Source organism: Cupressus sempervirens, chromosome 11 (genome assembly GCF_028749045.1).
Source record: "Cupressus sempervirens isolate cs-2001-9-10 chromosome 11, ASM2874904v1, whole genome shotgun sequence".
Taxonomy (NCBI): Eukaryota; Viridiplantae; Streptophyta; class Pinopsida; order Cupressales; family Cupressaceae; genus Cupressus; species Cupressus sempervirens.
The window spans coordinates 360,869,989-360,884,850 of record NC_143128.1 but is presented as its reverse complement, the minus strand read 5'-3'; the positions used below and the strand labels follow the sequence as shown (position 1 = coordinate 360,884,850).

General features: G+C 36.8%; 1 protein-coding gene across 1 annotated transcript in view; it reads left to right on the top strand.

Moving 5' to 3' along the window:
• Positions 1 to 14,862, top strand: part of LOC149529561 (S-adenosyl-L-methionine-dependent methyltransferases superfamily protein) — a 154,689-nt gene that overhangs the window by 29,791 nt on the left and 110,036 nt on the right. Inside the window, exon 2 of the mRNA XM_089808945.1 lies at positions 11,101 to 11,329. Within this exon, the coding sequence (XP_089665071.1) occupies positions 11,101 to 11,329 (229 nt within the window). The remainder of the gene's footprint in view (positions 1 to 11,100; positions 11,330 to 14,862) is intronic.

The window sequence follows — 14,862 nt, the reverse complement described above, 5'->3', positions numbered from 1 at the left end:
TACCGATAAACCTTCACTAACTCAAAGGCTCGCTGAAAATGTACCGGTTTGGCTCTAAGTCCGGTCGTACTTTTATATGGAAAAGCTTTACAATTAGGGTACAAAGACTCCTAAAAGTAAAAATAGCTTAACTATTTTGCGAACTAAGAAAAAAATATAAGCTATAGACAAAGCTTCTAGCTATATATTTCTACAATTGTTCCTAGTCAAAGTGCTAGCTCCAATTGCTTCTTAACTCTTTTCTATTCAATTCACAAGATACAATTACCAATAACACAAGATAATATGAATCAAAGATAGCTTGGCTGAATTAGAGACAAAGCTTACAAATCACACAAATAACAATCTCACTTAATCAAAGTTAAGTCTCAAATGCTCCTTTGTATTCACTCTCTCAAAATAGTGCTTACATAAACAAAGTTTTGCTGGCACAATTTCTCCAGAGCTCTCTTGGATAAAGATAATGATAATTTTACAATGAGGGGGCACTCGTTTATATAGGCACAAGAGTTGAGAAAAAGGTGAAGGAAAAAGCGGGAGCAACTCAACCAACTTTGACCTAGTCTAACTACAAAAGAAAATGAAGGGTTACATGCAACTGCGCATGCAACTCGCATTACATCCTTACATGTACATGTAACTTGCATTACATGTAATTACACTTTTCCATGTAATGCATCTTTTACAACTACTAACATGAGATAAAAACAAAAACAACAATCTTAAAGATTGTTTCTCAGTGCTTTGAATTTGACAATGATGTCATGCACTATAGGAAGATCAACAATTTCTATAGTCTTCAATATGGCTTCAACTCTCACTGCATTTTCATATGCTGATTGCACAACTTTGGAACTTGCTGCTGTAGTAGTTAACAAGTGTTTTGTCAAGGATTTATACAAGACAAACTTGTTTATTGTGTACGAACCAAAATCTTCAGAATCTACATCAGCATTGATCTCAATTGTATATTTTGAATTTACTCTCTCTACTGCAATAAGATTACCAGATTCATCAGTAACATGACATCCCATTTGTTCCAAATCACAAGTAACACTTGCTTCAACTATTTGACAATCTTCAAAGACCACCTGCAACTTCATGATCAACTTCTTCAATGTTTCCTCTTTGTAACCAATGAGCCCTTGAAATCTGAGATATCCAAATTAAATTTTACCATTTCATCCCAATCATCAAGAATTTCCTTCAAGTTATCTACTTCTTGAGTCAAAGAAGAAATTAAATTTCTCTCCATTTCATTTATCTCTTTGACACGCCTAAGAACTGCAAATGTTTCCATGATGGCTCGAACTCCTTCAGAAATGATTTCCTGTATCCAAGACTTGGCGGCTTCAATCAGCCTTCTCTCTTTAGACGTTTGAGACATAACAACAACACTCTGAGAAGATTGTTTCTAGATAACCTCATTTAGACGAGAGAGCCCCTGTTTCAGCTGATTCCTTTTTTCCCAAAGCTCATGATTGCTCTTTGATACATTAGCTAATGCATCTTGAGCATCTTGCAAGCAACTCAAATGTGATTGCTTTCCGGTTTCAACCTTAGTAAACTTGTAGTCAGAACGAATAAGTTCCTCAATAGGTTTATCTACCAAGGGCTCAACAACCTCAACAAAGTTGGTTTTATCATAATCAACCAAAATTCTGGAAACAATCTTATCTTTCAAAGATTTAGATATGGTCTTCTTGACAGGAAGATTGTCCGGAGGAACAACCACTTTCCTTCTCTTTGTTGTTATTCTACTCAACCATGCTGGCAGGCTGAAACTTTCATCTGCAGAAGCAGGCACAGTGGAGACCATTGGCATTGATCCAGATTGTATATTCGTAGTGATTGAACAAGATTCAGTCTGTATTGTTGAAGGCATAGGAACATGTTGAGAAGACTCCATCATGAAAAACTCAAATCCTGTCAAAGATGTATCAAGTTGGGAAACTTGACCACTAGTAAGAGTCGAAAAATCTTCAAACACATTTGCTAAATGATCGTATTGTTCATTTGTAGGAATGTGAGGAGCAGCAGAGGAAATAAGAAGAGCCATGGTATTAACTCCCAAAACTGGAATGGAAGGAGTGAAAACAGTGGAGAATGAATCCACATCATCATCAACCTCATGCATAAAAGGTTCTTCATGTATAGAAGACGTATAGGTTTCTGCAAGCTTTGGAGGAGATATGATCATGATTTTCCCTTCTTCATTTGAATCTCCTTTATCAGATTCTGTTACCAATTCTTTTTTTGATTCTTCCACTGATTCTTGAATTGGTTCAAGAACTTGAGATGATTTAGTTCATTTTCTGCCTTTCAATTTGAATTTGAGGGAACCCTTAGCATCAGAAGATGGGGCACCATCTTTCCTTGTGATTTCTAGTTGTGATTTCCTACGAGGAGGACCAAAACTTCCACAATCTAAGCCCATCTTAGGATTTACTCTTTTAAGACCTTTACTTTTCAACCATTTGTTGGTGTTTACCAAGATGGATTGAACTCTGTCCATGATAGACACACCTTCCTTTCGTTGCCATTGAATAGGAAAAGGGCACTTCTTATCAAAGTCGACTTGATGAAACTACGGATCAAGGATGTTGCCATCATCTTCAACTTGGAAATCTAAAGGGATTTCCAACATGTTAAGATCAATTATCTACTGCAGGGTTAATTTGTAGTAATCCATCTTCATGATGTTAAGTGCTGTCCTCATATCAATCCAGATGTCCTCAATGCGATGAACATGAGTGTAGGCTCTTTTCATCTGAGAATTCATCTCTCAATAGTCAAAATCAAATCTAGCCTTGAACTTCTTCAAGGTGATCAACTGCAACTCTACTTCCATGTTCTTTGCTTAAGGCACATAAATGATTGAATAATTGCCAATAGCTAAAGGCTTAGCTGAAGTAATGCCAAAACCAGGTCTATGCAAAGCATGCTGATCACTCTGTACATCCATAAGCTGTCAAACTAGCTCCATTAGGATGATTCAATCTGTGGCATACTTAGGTAAGGTATACGGCTCACCTTTGAAATATCCAACTCTCAAGTACGTGAAAGTGGGAAATTGAATAAAAATACAGCCATATTGGTTCACCTTCTCCCATGTTGCATCAAATACTCTTTTGACAGAGAACTGCTTATCGAACAAACACCTGAAATGCCCGAAGAAGGCATCTTGAACTCTTCTGTAGTGGAATTTACTATTTGCCAAAGTGATTTGGTCATAGTACTCCCAAATAAGAACCTGAAGATGATCTCCTTTGGTAGAAAAACCAGAGAAAGATTCCATGGCAGCAGCAATGTAAACTAGAGAAAAATTCATGTAAAAGGGTACTGATGTTCCCACATTGCATATTTGCTGGCAAAGTGTAGTATTGATGAGTTCTCCTCAAAAGATGTGTTCTTTGTTCTCCATAATTTGGAACATGAACTTATACATCCATGGCTCAAAATCAATGAAATCTTTAAGGCCACAAATCCTGCTGAGAAGGATGATAAGATCCTTATATTCTTGTTTAAAGTTTGACCGATGAATGGTCTTTGGCCATCTAGAGAAGTTGCTTCTCTTATTGTTTAACCAGTAAAGGCTGACATACTTCTGATAATTACCCTTTTGCTCATTCCAACAGGCCAATGATGACCTTTAGTCAAATCAACACATTCTAATTTATGCAGAACCTTGAAGATTTGTTCTATAACCTTATGATCAATGTTAATGATAACCTTGCCATCAACATCTTTGATAGTTTTCGTCTTGGGAGTAAACCGCTGTGTACATCCATAAATGAAGTCAGGTTCTATAGCCACCATGGGAATTGTAGATACTAAGTGAATATTGCTTCTCTTAATGCGCTTCATTTCATGACTAGTTGGAGTTTCAACTCTTTGTAGAAAATTAGTCACATCCACATAACCAATCTTTGTGTCGAACACGTTATCCAAAATAGATATGACTAAATAAGGAGCTGCATGAGTCAATCTGTAGTAGTCCATTTTCATGATGTCAAGTTCTGTCCTCATATCATTCTAGATGTCCTCAATGTGATGAACATGAGTGTAGGCTCTTTTCATCTGAGAATTCATCTCTTGGTAGTCAAAATTGAATCTAGCCTTGAACTTCTTCAAGGTGATCAATTGCAACTCTGCTTCCATGTTCTTTGCTTTAGGCACAAAAATGATTGAATAATTGCCAATAGTTAAAGGCGTAGTTGAAGTAATGCCAAAACTACGTCTATGCAAAGCATGCTGATCACTCTCCACATCCATGAGCTGTCTAGCTAGCTCCATCAGGATGATTCGATTTGTGGCATATCTAGGTAAAGTATATGGTTCACCTTTGAAATATCCAACTCTCAAGTATGTGAAAGTGGAAAATTGAATAAAAATACAGCCGTATTGGTTCACCTTCTCCCATGCTGCATTAGATACTCTTTTGACAGAGAACTGCTTATCGAACAAACACCAGAAATACCCAAAGAAGGCATCTTGAACTCTTCTGTAGTGAAATTTACTATTTGCCAAAGTGTTTTGGTCATAATAATCCCAAATAAGAATTTGAAGACGATCTGCTTTGGTAGAAAGACCAGAGAAAGATCCCATGGCAGCAGCAATGTAAACTAGATAAAAATTCATATAGAAGGGTACTGATGTTCCCACATTGCATATTTGCTGGCAAAGTGCAGTATTGATGAGTTCCCCCCAAAATATGTGTTCTTTATTCTTCATAATTTGGAACATAAACTTATACATCCATGACTCAAAATCAGTGGAATCTTTAAGGCCACAAATTCTGCTGAGAAGGATGATAAGATCCTTATATTCTTGTTTGAAGTTTGACCGATGAACGGTCTTTGGCCATCTAGAGAAGTTGGTTCTCTTATTGTCTAACCAATAAAGGTTGACATACTTTTGATAATTACTCTTTTGCTCATTCCAACAGGCCAATGATGATCCTTTAGTCAAATCAGCACATTCTAATTTATGTGGAACCTTGAAGATTTGTTTAATAACCTCAAGATCAAGGCTAATGATAACCTTACCATCAACGTCTTTGATAGTCTTCATCTTGGGAGTAAATCACTGTGCACATCCATAAATGAAGTCAGGTTCTATAGCCGCCATAGGAAACGTAGATACCAAGTGAATATTGTTTCTCTTAATGCGCTTCATTTCATGACTAACCGGAGCTTCAACTCTTTGTAGACAATCAGCCACATCCACATGACCAATCTTTTTGTCCAACACGTTATCCAAAATAGATGAATGAAGGAGCTGCATGAGTCAATTCTTTATTATATTGATATTTCATTTTGCCTTTGCATTTGGATGGCGAGGACATGTCTTGTGCTTGCGTTGCAACACAAAAATCCCAAAACACAAATAAATCATCAGAAGAAATCTCCATACAAGTGAATTTTGGATCAGTAGTGAAGATGGATTGGAGACTTCACAAATCCAACAAAGTGACTTTAAAGATAAAGCATATGCATATGCAGTGAAGTGCAAAATGAAATGAACGGAAAGCGGAATGAAATGGTATAAAAGTGAGAAAATGGAAGATGAAATGAAATGGAATGGAATGAGAATGCGTGAAGGTGAAATGCATGGGAATGCGTACAAATGAAAATTTCTGATTTCAAAAGTGACTTAGCATTTCCAAGGCATTATTGCAGGAAAAATGAAGACATGTAACAGGAGATGGAAGATGGAATGAGATGTGAATGTGGGTGGAGGATGCACTTCACATGTATGTGCGAATGAAAGAAGAGATAGAAACCATGGAAAGATGCGAAAATATGTATTTGCTCATGGAGGCACAAATGCATATGGAGGGATGGAAATGGAAAATGGAAGTGAGATAATGAGTTTTATAGTCACTTTTGGTGAAAAGGAGAAGTCAAAGTACATAGGAGATGAAAATGACATCTTTTTGACTTTTAATCAAAATCGGACCTTTTGGATGCAATTACACGTAAAACATTTCTTGTAATTATCTCGTGCGAGTGGATGGGAAAAGTGAGATGGATGAAAATGGAAATGGAAAATGAGATTACATGCACGTGTGTATGGTGAATGAGATGAAAAACATGTAATCACATTTGTCAGATGGAAAGTGAAGTGTTGTGATAGGGAAACAAAAAGTGGAATGTGACAATGCTTTCGCATGTAATGAAGCAAAAACAAGTTCTTGGGAAAGAACTTTCAATTTCTCCAAGTGGACAAAAACCGACAAGCAAGCACAAAACGCAAAACACAAAAGAAACAAGGTACCTTTGGAAAGTGACTCAAACATACCAAGATGCAATGCACTTCAACACTCAAATTCGAAATTGGGACTTGGGAAAGAGCTAAAAACATGAAAATGAACAAAAACTTCATTTTTAAAGGAAAAATGCACTTTCCATGGCAAAGATTTTCACAAATGGCAACCATCACGTAATTTCATGCATAAAATCAACAAGATAAGCATGAATTTAAAGCAAGAAAGAAAGAGTCCACTTAGATGTGCCAAAAATGAAGAGAAAAGATACTTCAATGTTTGAAAAATTCTTCCAACTTAACAAATTCGAATGGGAGAGGGCAGCAAACAAGGAGAAGTTGTTAGGAGATGCCAAAACGTGCCCTACTCATGCTCCATATTCCAACGTTTTTGGGTGTTCATGCTTGTGGGATGTTTTTGGCAAAAACGTTTTTCTCCATGATGATAGATCAAAACATTTTGATCATTAAACACCAAAAAATGAACCACAATGTAATGAAACCTCCAAAATATGCCAAATCAATTTACTTGGGAGGAAAAGATGCATTAAAAATGGATTTATTTGCTGATTTCTCCAAAAAGTGCCCTATCATGGAGCTTTCAAAAACATTTTTGAGGTTAATGAATCCATTCTAAAAGCAAGAGAAATCATTGCCAACCAAAAACGCCTCCAATGGAACAAGTCTCATGCAAATCCATTGAGAGAATCTCAAGTTATGATCAAAATCGGGTGTTTGGAGGGTAAAAGCATGTTCTTCAAAAACGGACTTTTGGAGGGTAAATGGATATATTAAAACATGTCTTGATCAAAACGGACCTTTTGAGGTCACTTATATATTTTAAAACATGCATCTCTCCAAAATCACACTTTTTGGGTGCCATTACATGTTTTAAAATGTGCTCATAGGCAAAAAACGGACCTTTTGGGGGAGGAAGCATATATTAAAATGCAACTCACCTTTTAGATGTTTAAACATAAAAACTTCACTTTTCATGCCATAGCATCAAAAAGGTCCACTTATGATGAACTTTTGATGTAATGACATCAAAAAGGTCTACCAAAGTAAACTTTACATGTAGTGACATTTAAAAAGTTCACTTTTGATGAATTTTTCATGTTATTGCATATAAAATGGCCACTTATGAAGACTTTAAGTCATTTAAATCACTTAAAATTATAAAAATGTTGCAAAGTGGGTCATAAACAATATTTATTTATCATATTTTGAAATATAACATATAAACTTCATTTAAAAGTAACATTTAAATAAACTTTTGATTTTTAAAACAAAAAAATATATTGAAACTATATAGTTATATAGTTTTACTTTTAAGTGAAAAATTAAATTTAGTTTTACTTTTAAATGAAAAATTAAAAAGTAACTCAACTTAAAATTATAACATAAAGTGCACTATAGTCACTTTAAGTTAAAAATTTAAAGTTAAAGTTACAAAAAGTGAATATAAGTTATATTTTTCAAAAAGTGAAAATCAAATTGAAAATATAATATCATATTTTTGATTCGTGTTATTGTACCTAAAATGTCCACTTTTGAGGCACTAAAAAGGGCATAACTCTTGACAGACAACTCCGATTGACCTCTAGGTTAGACCGAATCGAAAGAAAAAATGAAAAACATGACATGAGCAAAATCAAAGTACTAGAAACAAGCAAACACAAACTCAAAAGCAAAGAAAGGATGATGAAGGCTTAAAATCAAGTAAAGGCTCGTCAGAAAGCAAAACGAAAAAGACTTGACGAAGGCCTTCAATAAAACAATTTGATATATGAATTGAAATGGATCGATCGATCAATATTAAGCAATTGAATATCAAATTCAAGTTTAGAGAAACGTGAAACTAGCTTGAAAAAGTTTCATGGTGTTACCAACATTTTGTGGCGATAAAATGCATGACAACATGGTCCAGGTAGGAGGTTGACTCAGTATCTGACCACGAAGACACAAATAGTGGATGCTAGGCCACATCAAACAATGTGAGTGCCATTGAGTAGGGGGGTAACACTTAGGTAGGTAGGGAGGATGAGGTGGAGATAGTTATCGAGCCACGACCTATCCTTTCTGCTACAACACATTTGACCCCCACTATCAAGACTACTCCTATCCTTGCTTTTGGATAGTTTAGGGCACCCATTGATATGATGCTGACTATAGTGATGACAGAGAGCTCCCATGGTGGTAACCGAGATAGAGAGAGCCATCGTGGTGATACTGAAGATGATGCAAATGGTAGTAGTTGTGGTTCCTGTGTGAGAGGGAGTCATGGAGTCTCACTCTTCACCAGCTAGAGCTGTGCCCAAGGAGATTGAGGTTATGAAGATCCCTGAGATAGAGGTTAGCGAACCACGTGAGCCACAAGACAGGTTAGAGGTGGTAGGGTTGGATAGTGACAATAGATGCCGCATTGTTGGTTGAGCCAGCAAGGGATAGTTTCATGGGTATGGTTGAGCCTATAGGAGACAGTTCTGTAGGAATGGTACCTAGGCAGAGACATCCATTGGTGGGGCATGCGAGTACCTATTGATGCAGTGGGTCCAGATCACACAAGTCTCATGAGGGTCTTCTATTCCCTATGAGAGAACCTCCTTCAGAGGTCATGGATTTGGATGGTACCAGAGGAGGAGAGATAACACCTACTGTAGTAGTTGATGCAGTGGAGGGAAGATGTCATACAAGAGACATGCAAGAGGTTGTGGTATAGGAGGAGCCAACCATAGAGTCATTGAAGGACATACCCAACGAAGATGTGGAGGCATACTTAGAAGACGTGGTAGCTAGAAGCCGTTGGGTTGTGGTCTCTACACAAGCTAGATCCTTGGAGGATGCTGTTAGAGAGACATGTACTGCCATTAATGCGAGTTGGATGTCCCACTGCCTTCAACACTTGTTTAGAGGCATGTGGATGATCAATGACAGACTCCAAAAATGTTGTACGAATGGATTGTTAAGGAGTCTGTGGTTGAGAGAAGAGTTGAGAGCTTACTTGCGAGATAGTGTAGGTGTATAGGGACACCTACTATGCTTGATGATGAAGTGAGGCATATAGGGTAGCAACAAAGCAATCTCGAGAGGAGATGACTACCCAACTAGCCATCCAATAGTTAGATTGGGAGAAAGATCGAGCAACACGCATGACTCAGTTGGAGGCAGCTACAAAGGATTACGTGCATGTTGGAGATGCAGTTGGCCGAGGCTAAAAAGGAGTGTGATGGAAAGGAGGCCAAGCTAAGGGATATTGTAGTGATGTTAAAAGAGATAGTGGAGGCAGTAGTTGTTTTAAAGGTACAGACCTAATAGGTCTACCAGTTGCAGGCAATGTTGAACCCTTCAGCGTCTTAACCAGCTCCAGGAATGCTCCCTCAGCCCTCTTCATCGTCATCTTAGTTTGCATTCTCTTATGTATATAGTGCAAAACATTGTCTCCATTTTGTTTGCTATCACCAAGAGACAACATTCTTTTTTTGGGGGGATGATGTTGTCAAGTAAATTAAGTTTCAAGAATAGCTAATTGTGTGTTAGGAAGTGTTAGTTACTGAAGGCATTATGTCACGACAATCGAGTCGCAACCCTTCAGGCAATGTATGTAAGCTTGTTATGAATGAGAAAATATATTAGTATATCATGTTAGATCATAGTTGTTCTGAGTCTGAGTTGTATTGCAATGAGATGTATTGAAGAAAAACATTAATGGAATAACAATCTGGTTTCTTGAAACATTGTGTTGCATTTACTTCTTTGTTATGCTTTTCCATTACTTCTATAACATGTATTGAACTAGTTTACCTGTGACGGTAAACAACCCATAGTGCCAGTGTAGGGTCTGCACAAATCTCTATATGAATTACTACGTGTCAGTGTAGGGTTTGGGTTTGTCTCTATTCAATTGGCTAAGATGGGATAAATGGAACCTCATAGTGCTAGTACAAAAGGTTAGTACAATCCTCATATGAATATCTAATAGTGCCACTGCAAGAGAGTATATAACCCTGTATGAATGGCTAGATGAGTGCCATATTACTTTGATGATGTCATCATATGCATATGTGATTGGCCTTGGACACAGGATGTCCGTCCAAGAAGAAACCTTAAGGGATGCACACCAGAGAAGATGGTGGAATAACTAAGTGTTAGAAAATCCGATCTGGAGACTTTCTTAAGGTTTGGGTTAGAATTGGGTTGGAATATTGTAATTTGACTTGTTATTGTTTTATTCTGATATTTCTTTTGCAGGTAGTATTCATCCCAAGATAACTCCAGTGGCAGGGACATTACACAATTATTGTTCTAGTTGTGGGAGGATATATCTTTATAGATGTTTTGCAGAGAATTGTAATGGACATTAAGCTTTTCAGGAGTTCGGGTATTATGATCTATTTAATAAGGACGAGATTCATTTAATTAATAGTGCTATTGTTAATTTTATCTTTAGTCTGAGATTCTGAGGCTATATAAAAAGAGCCATTGGTTGGCAGTTCATCCCGAAATCTTAATAAAACAACATTCTGAAGTCATAGGAAATCTTAAATTCTTATCGTTATCACAGGGACAGGAAAGTGTTTGTGATGTGCAGCCTGTAAAATAACGTAACAAATTAGACTTATGTATGTTAAGATTCATATCAATATAAATAAGATACTTTTACAGCTCTTAAATATCATTTATGATCAATTTTCCTTTGAGTTCAAAATCAGTAGATTGTCTCCTAATTCAATCATCGACACACAAAATCTTGTAGCTTCTAGTAACATTTCTTATCTTGCGCTTTCATATATGGCAGTTAATCAATTTATTCTAATCAATGTTTTGCAGTAGACAACAGAACAGTGGCCTGTCCTGGAAGCAAAACTTCAGAAAAAGTATGAAAGGCTGCATGGGGTTCGTGGAACCAATGACCGGATAAGGATCCTAGACTACCAATGGCGGGTTCTTCGCTTTAACAATCAGACTCGTGAAAGTGTTGCAAAAGTAGTGTTTGTTCACACCGACTCACAACCAAATCATGTGTTTTTAATGCAACAGCCACACTGTTTAGCTTTTCCATGTGAGTCTTAACTTTTCATAAAACTCTTTATGTTTCACTTGGAGTTCTTGACAGTACTTAGAAATTTTTACTAAGCTTAAAATTTCTTTCTTTCTTTTGAAGTTAATAAGTATTTTAGAAACTAATACGGTGCTTTTAGTACTAAGTGTACAATTGTTTTGATCTATTCCGTTTCTTAAAGAACATTTCTGCATATGTGTTGAACTCTGTAATACATTATCTCAAACATCGATTTATGTTGTCAAAGCATGGTAGAGGTCATGTAATAAAATAGTTGGGTGCTAAAAACTCAGAATTGCTTAAGGTAATAAGCCTGCATGAAGTACAAAGAAGTTTACTATCTTTCTACAGTGGTTGGTTAACTGTTCTGCTGGTGAGGTTGCTGACAGTGAATGACTAGTAGAGACTGGTCATACATTCACTCTTGAGCACAAGTATTAGATAACAAATATAACAGACAAGAGACAGCTGCAAAGGGTCTGCTCAATGTAGTGTCTCATAGAGTAGAATGAGGATACATTCAGGTGTGTGTACATGTGTACCCATACTTGCACACACATGCAAGGTAAGTAAACCCACCCATCATTGAGTTACCAATGGCAAGTATTAGTATACAAATTACATAAATATACACTTATACATAGATATATTCATAAAAAACACAATGAAGTGGCCAACCAACGGAATAGCAAATCTAACTGTCACCAAGTTACCAATTGCAAAGATTAGTGTAAGGGTAAATATGTTAAATAATAATGACATTGCCGTAGAATCTAAGGCTTATTTTAAGTTGGGGTCCTTACATGCATTTTCTACCAACTGAACTTCATTTTAGATTTTTTCCTAGCATTTTCTATGTAGCAATGCTGGTAACTCTAAAGTTTCTTATCTTCTAATTAGTTGGTCTTGTAGATGTTACATTTTAAGCAGATTGGAGTTGTCCTTATTTACTGATTGTGATTTTCTTTCTAAAACCTTTTATGGAAGCCATGTTATTGTTCCTAGGTCCAAGTTTAGTGCATATTACTAGTGCACACAGCAGGGTAAATCACAGGGACTAATTCACATATATAACCAAAACAACATTGTGGGAAGGAATAAGTTGTAAGAATACAATTACACACTGCAAAACACGTGCAAGGATAATCTGTTATTATTTTAATCAGTTAGAGTATAGGGCTCATTGATTACCAAGGTGAGGGTGATGCCTACCCTGTATGAATCCCTTGTATGGTTTTTATATGATATGCCATAATACAATCTCTTATGACGATGCATAAATTTAAGTTGGGATCCTTGTTCTGAACTTTGAGCTCCAGCACATAGAACCAGCTGAACTGGAAGCTTACAACAATAAATTATCGTGGCAATTACATCCTATCAGCCGTTACATAATTCATTGGACACGATTGTATTGAGACTCAGAATATATCATGACTTTAGTTTGATATTACTCATTAAATTAGGATACTCCTGCTCCTAACATAAGCATAATTTATTGGTGTCCCAATATAAGGTCCTGATTGGACTAATAACAAACTATGAAGCCTGCCTGTTAATGGGCAGCCCAGGGTTAATCCTACTAGCAGGCCAAGGGATGAAGTGGGATCGATGAAACCAGATGATGGATGGATTAAAATAAATTAATGATGGGGCTTCAGAAGGCAACCCAGGGCCATCAGAGGCTGGCAGTGTGGCAAGGGATGCATAAGGTAACATATTGGTGGTTGAGTGGAAGAAGCTTTTAGATGGCACCAACCGCAAGGTGGAAGCTCAAGCTGCCCTTCTAGGAGTTCAAATGGCCAAACATATTAATGTAGAATGACTCCATCCTGAAGGAGATTTTAAGATTATTGTGAATGATATTGCAAATGTTCGACCCCATGCATGGAAAATTGATAAGTTCATTATGATCTTATGGTAGATATTGATGAACTTCTGTAATTTCAAAATATCCCACATATTCAGGGAGGAAACTTCCTTGCTGACACATTATCCAAGATGGCAGCTGACACGACACCTTGACATGTAGGCATATGAAGGGCTTGCTGACTCATTGCCCAAGCTGGTGGTGGTTTTGGCATTTTACTTGTTCTTTACAGGTGTTTTGGAATGATGAAACCTCATTTATGATGCAATGATGGCAAAGGAGGTTGATGTGATACAGAGTACAATTAGATACAAAGTGATTCTATATAATCACATTTGATAATCTTGGAGGCAAAGGAAGAGCCGAGAAGCTTGCCATTAAAGATGGAGGTCAATTTTTGCCTGCAAACTACAAAGCAACAAATCCCCTTTTGTGGCGAGGAATTAGATGAAAGGTTGAAAATTGTTTTTTCCATTGATTGTCTATTCTTCATGACTATAGTGAGCAGTTTGTTGGGGATTGACTATCTTCTTGCCAAATACAAATACAAAATCAATACATATATTTCCTCCATTTTTTGTGCATGGGGTTTTGAGTTGAGTGTAGTTGAAGAAGTGAGAAGAGTGATGAAACGTTGTGTACACGTAGAATGGCAGCAAGCACTGGATGCCCTTGTGAATATTGTTGAACTAGGCTGGGGTTTTGTCTCTACTTTGGGGGATTGGGTTCACATGCTTGGCTAGCTGTGTCATGTACATCTGCTTTTGTTGTGGCACTCATTGGAAGATAGGGAACAAAGGAAGAGAGAAGCAAGGAGGATGTGGGATGTAATTTGTGACTACAACAATGGTTGGGAGTCAGTGCTACAATCTAGCTTGAAGAGGAGTGCTAAGTGTTCTATTCATTCTCATGAGAGATGGGTTCATGCGAACCACTACTCATGAAACATGGGTCAATGAGTTGGACTCGAAAGCTACACAATTGAATATTGATAGCAATATCACAATTTGACTCGTCATGGAAAAAATCTCTCCTACTTATCAACTAATGAGCTTAAGGGGCTTTCCAATGAATGGTTCATAAGGCACAACACGCGGTGAATGTTTTGCAAATAGGGTTGCAAGTAAAGTGGGTTTAACTATGGAGGTAACTCCGTAGTTAAGCGGGCTCAAGCTAGAGTAGTAGTTGGATGGGTGATCTCTTGGGAAGTTTTTGCCTCTGTGAGCATCACCTAGATCCAATGAGTGTTAAGTGTTATATTCATTCTCATGAGAGATGGGTTCATGTGAACCACTACTCATGAAACATGAGTCAATGAGTTTGACTAAAAAACTACATAGTTGAATCTTGATAGCAATATCACAAAATAACTAATTTCAGGATTTTTGCTTTTTCACCCCTATTTTCTTGTAATTGCTTTTCTGGCCCCTATTTTCTTATGACACTCAATTTTCTTGTAGCTCCTACTTTTCTACAAGTGCCTTTTTTTTCTTAAAATATTTCCCCTTTACTTTTTAATCTTCAATTTGTTATAAAATGTAGGGCAACCTTTTAATTTAAATATTTCCTGCAAACTATAGATTATGCATTAATACAATTAAATAATTAGATGTAACTTTATACAAGACTTCATTAATGCATAATAAATTATATCAATGATAAA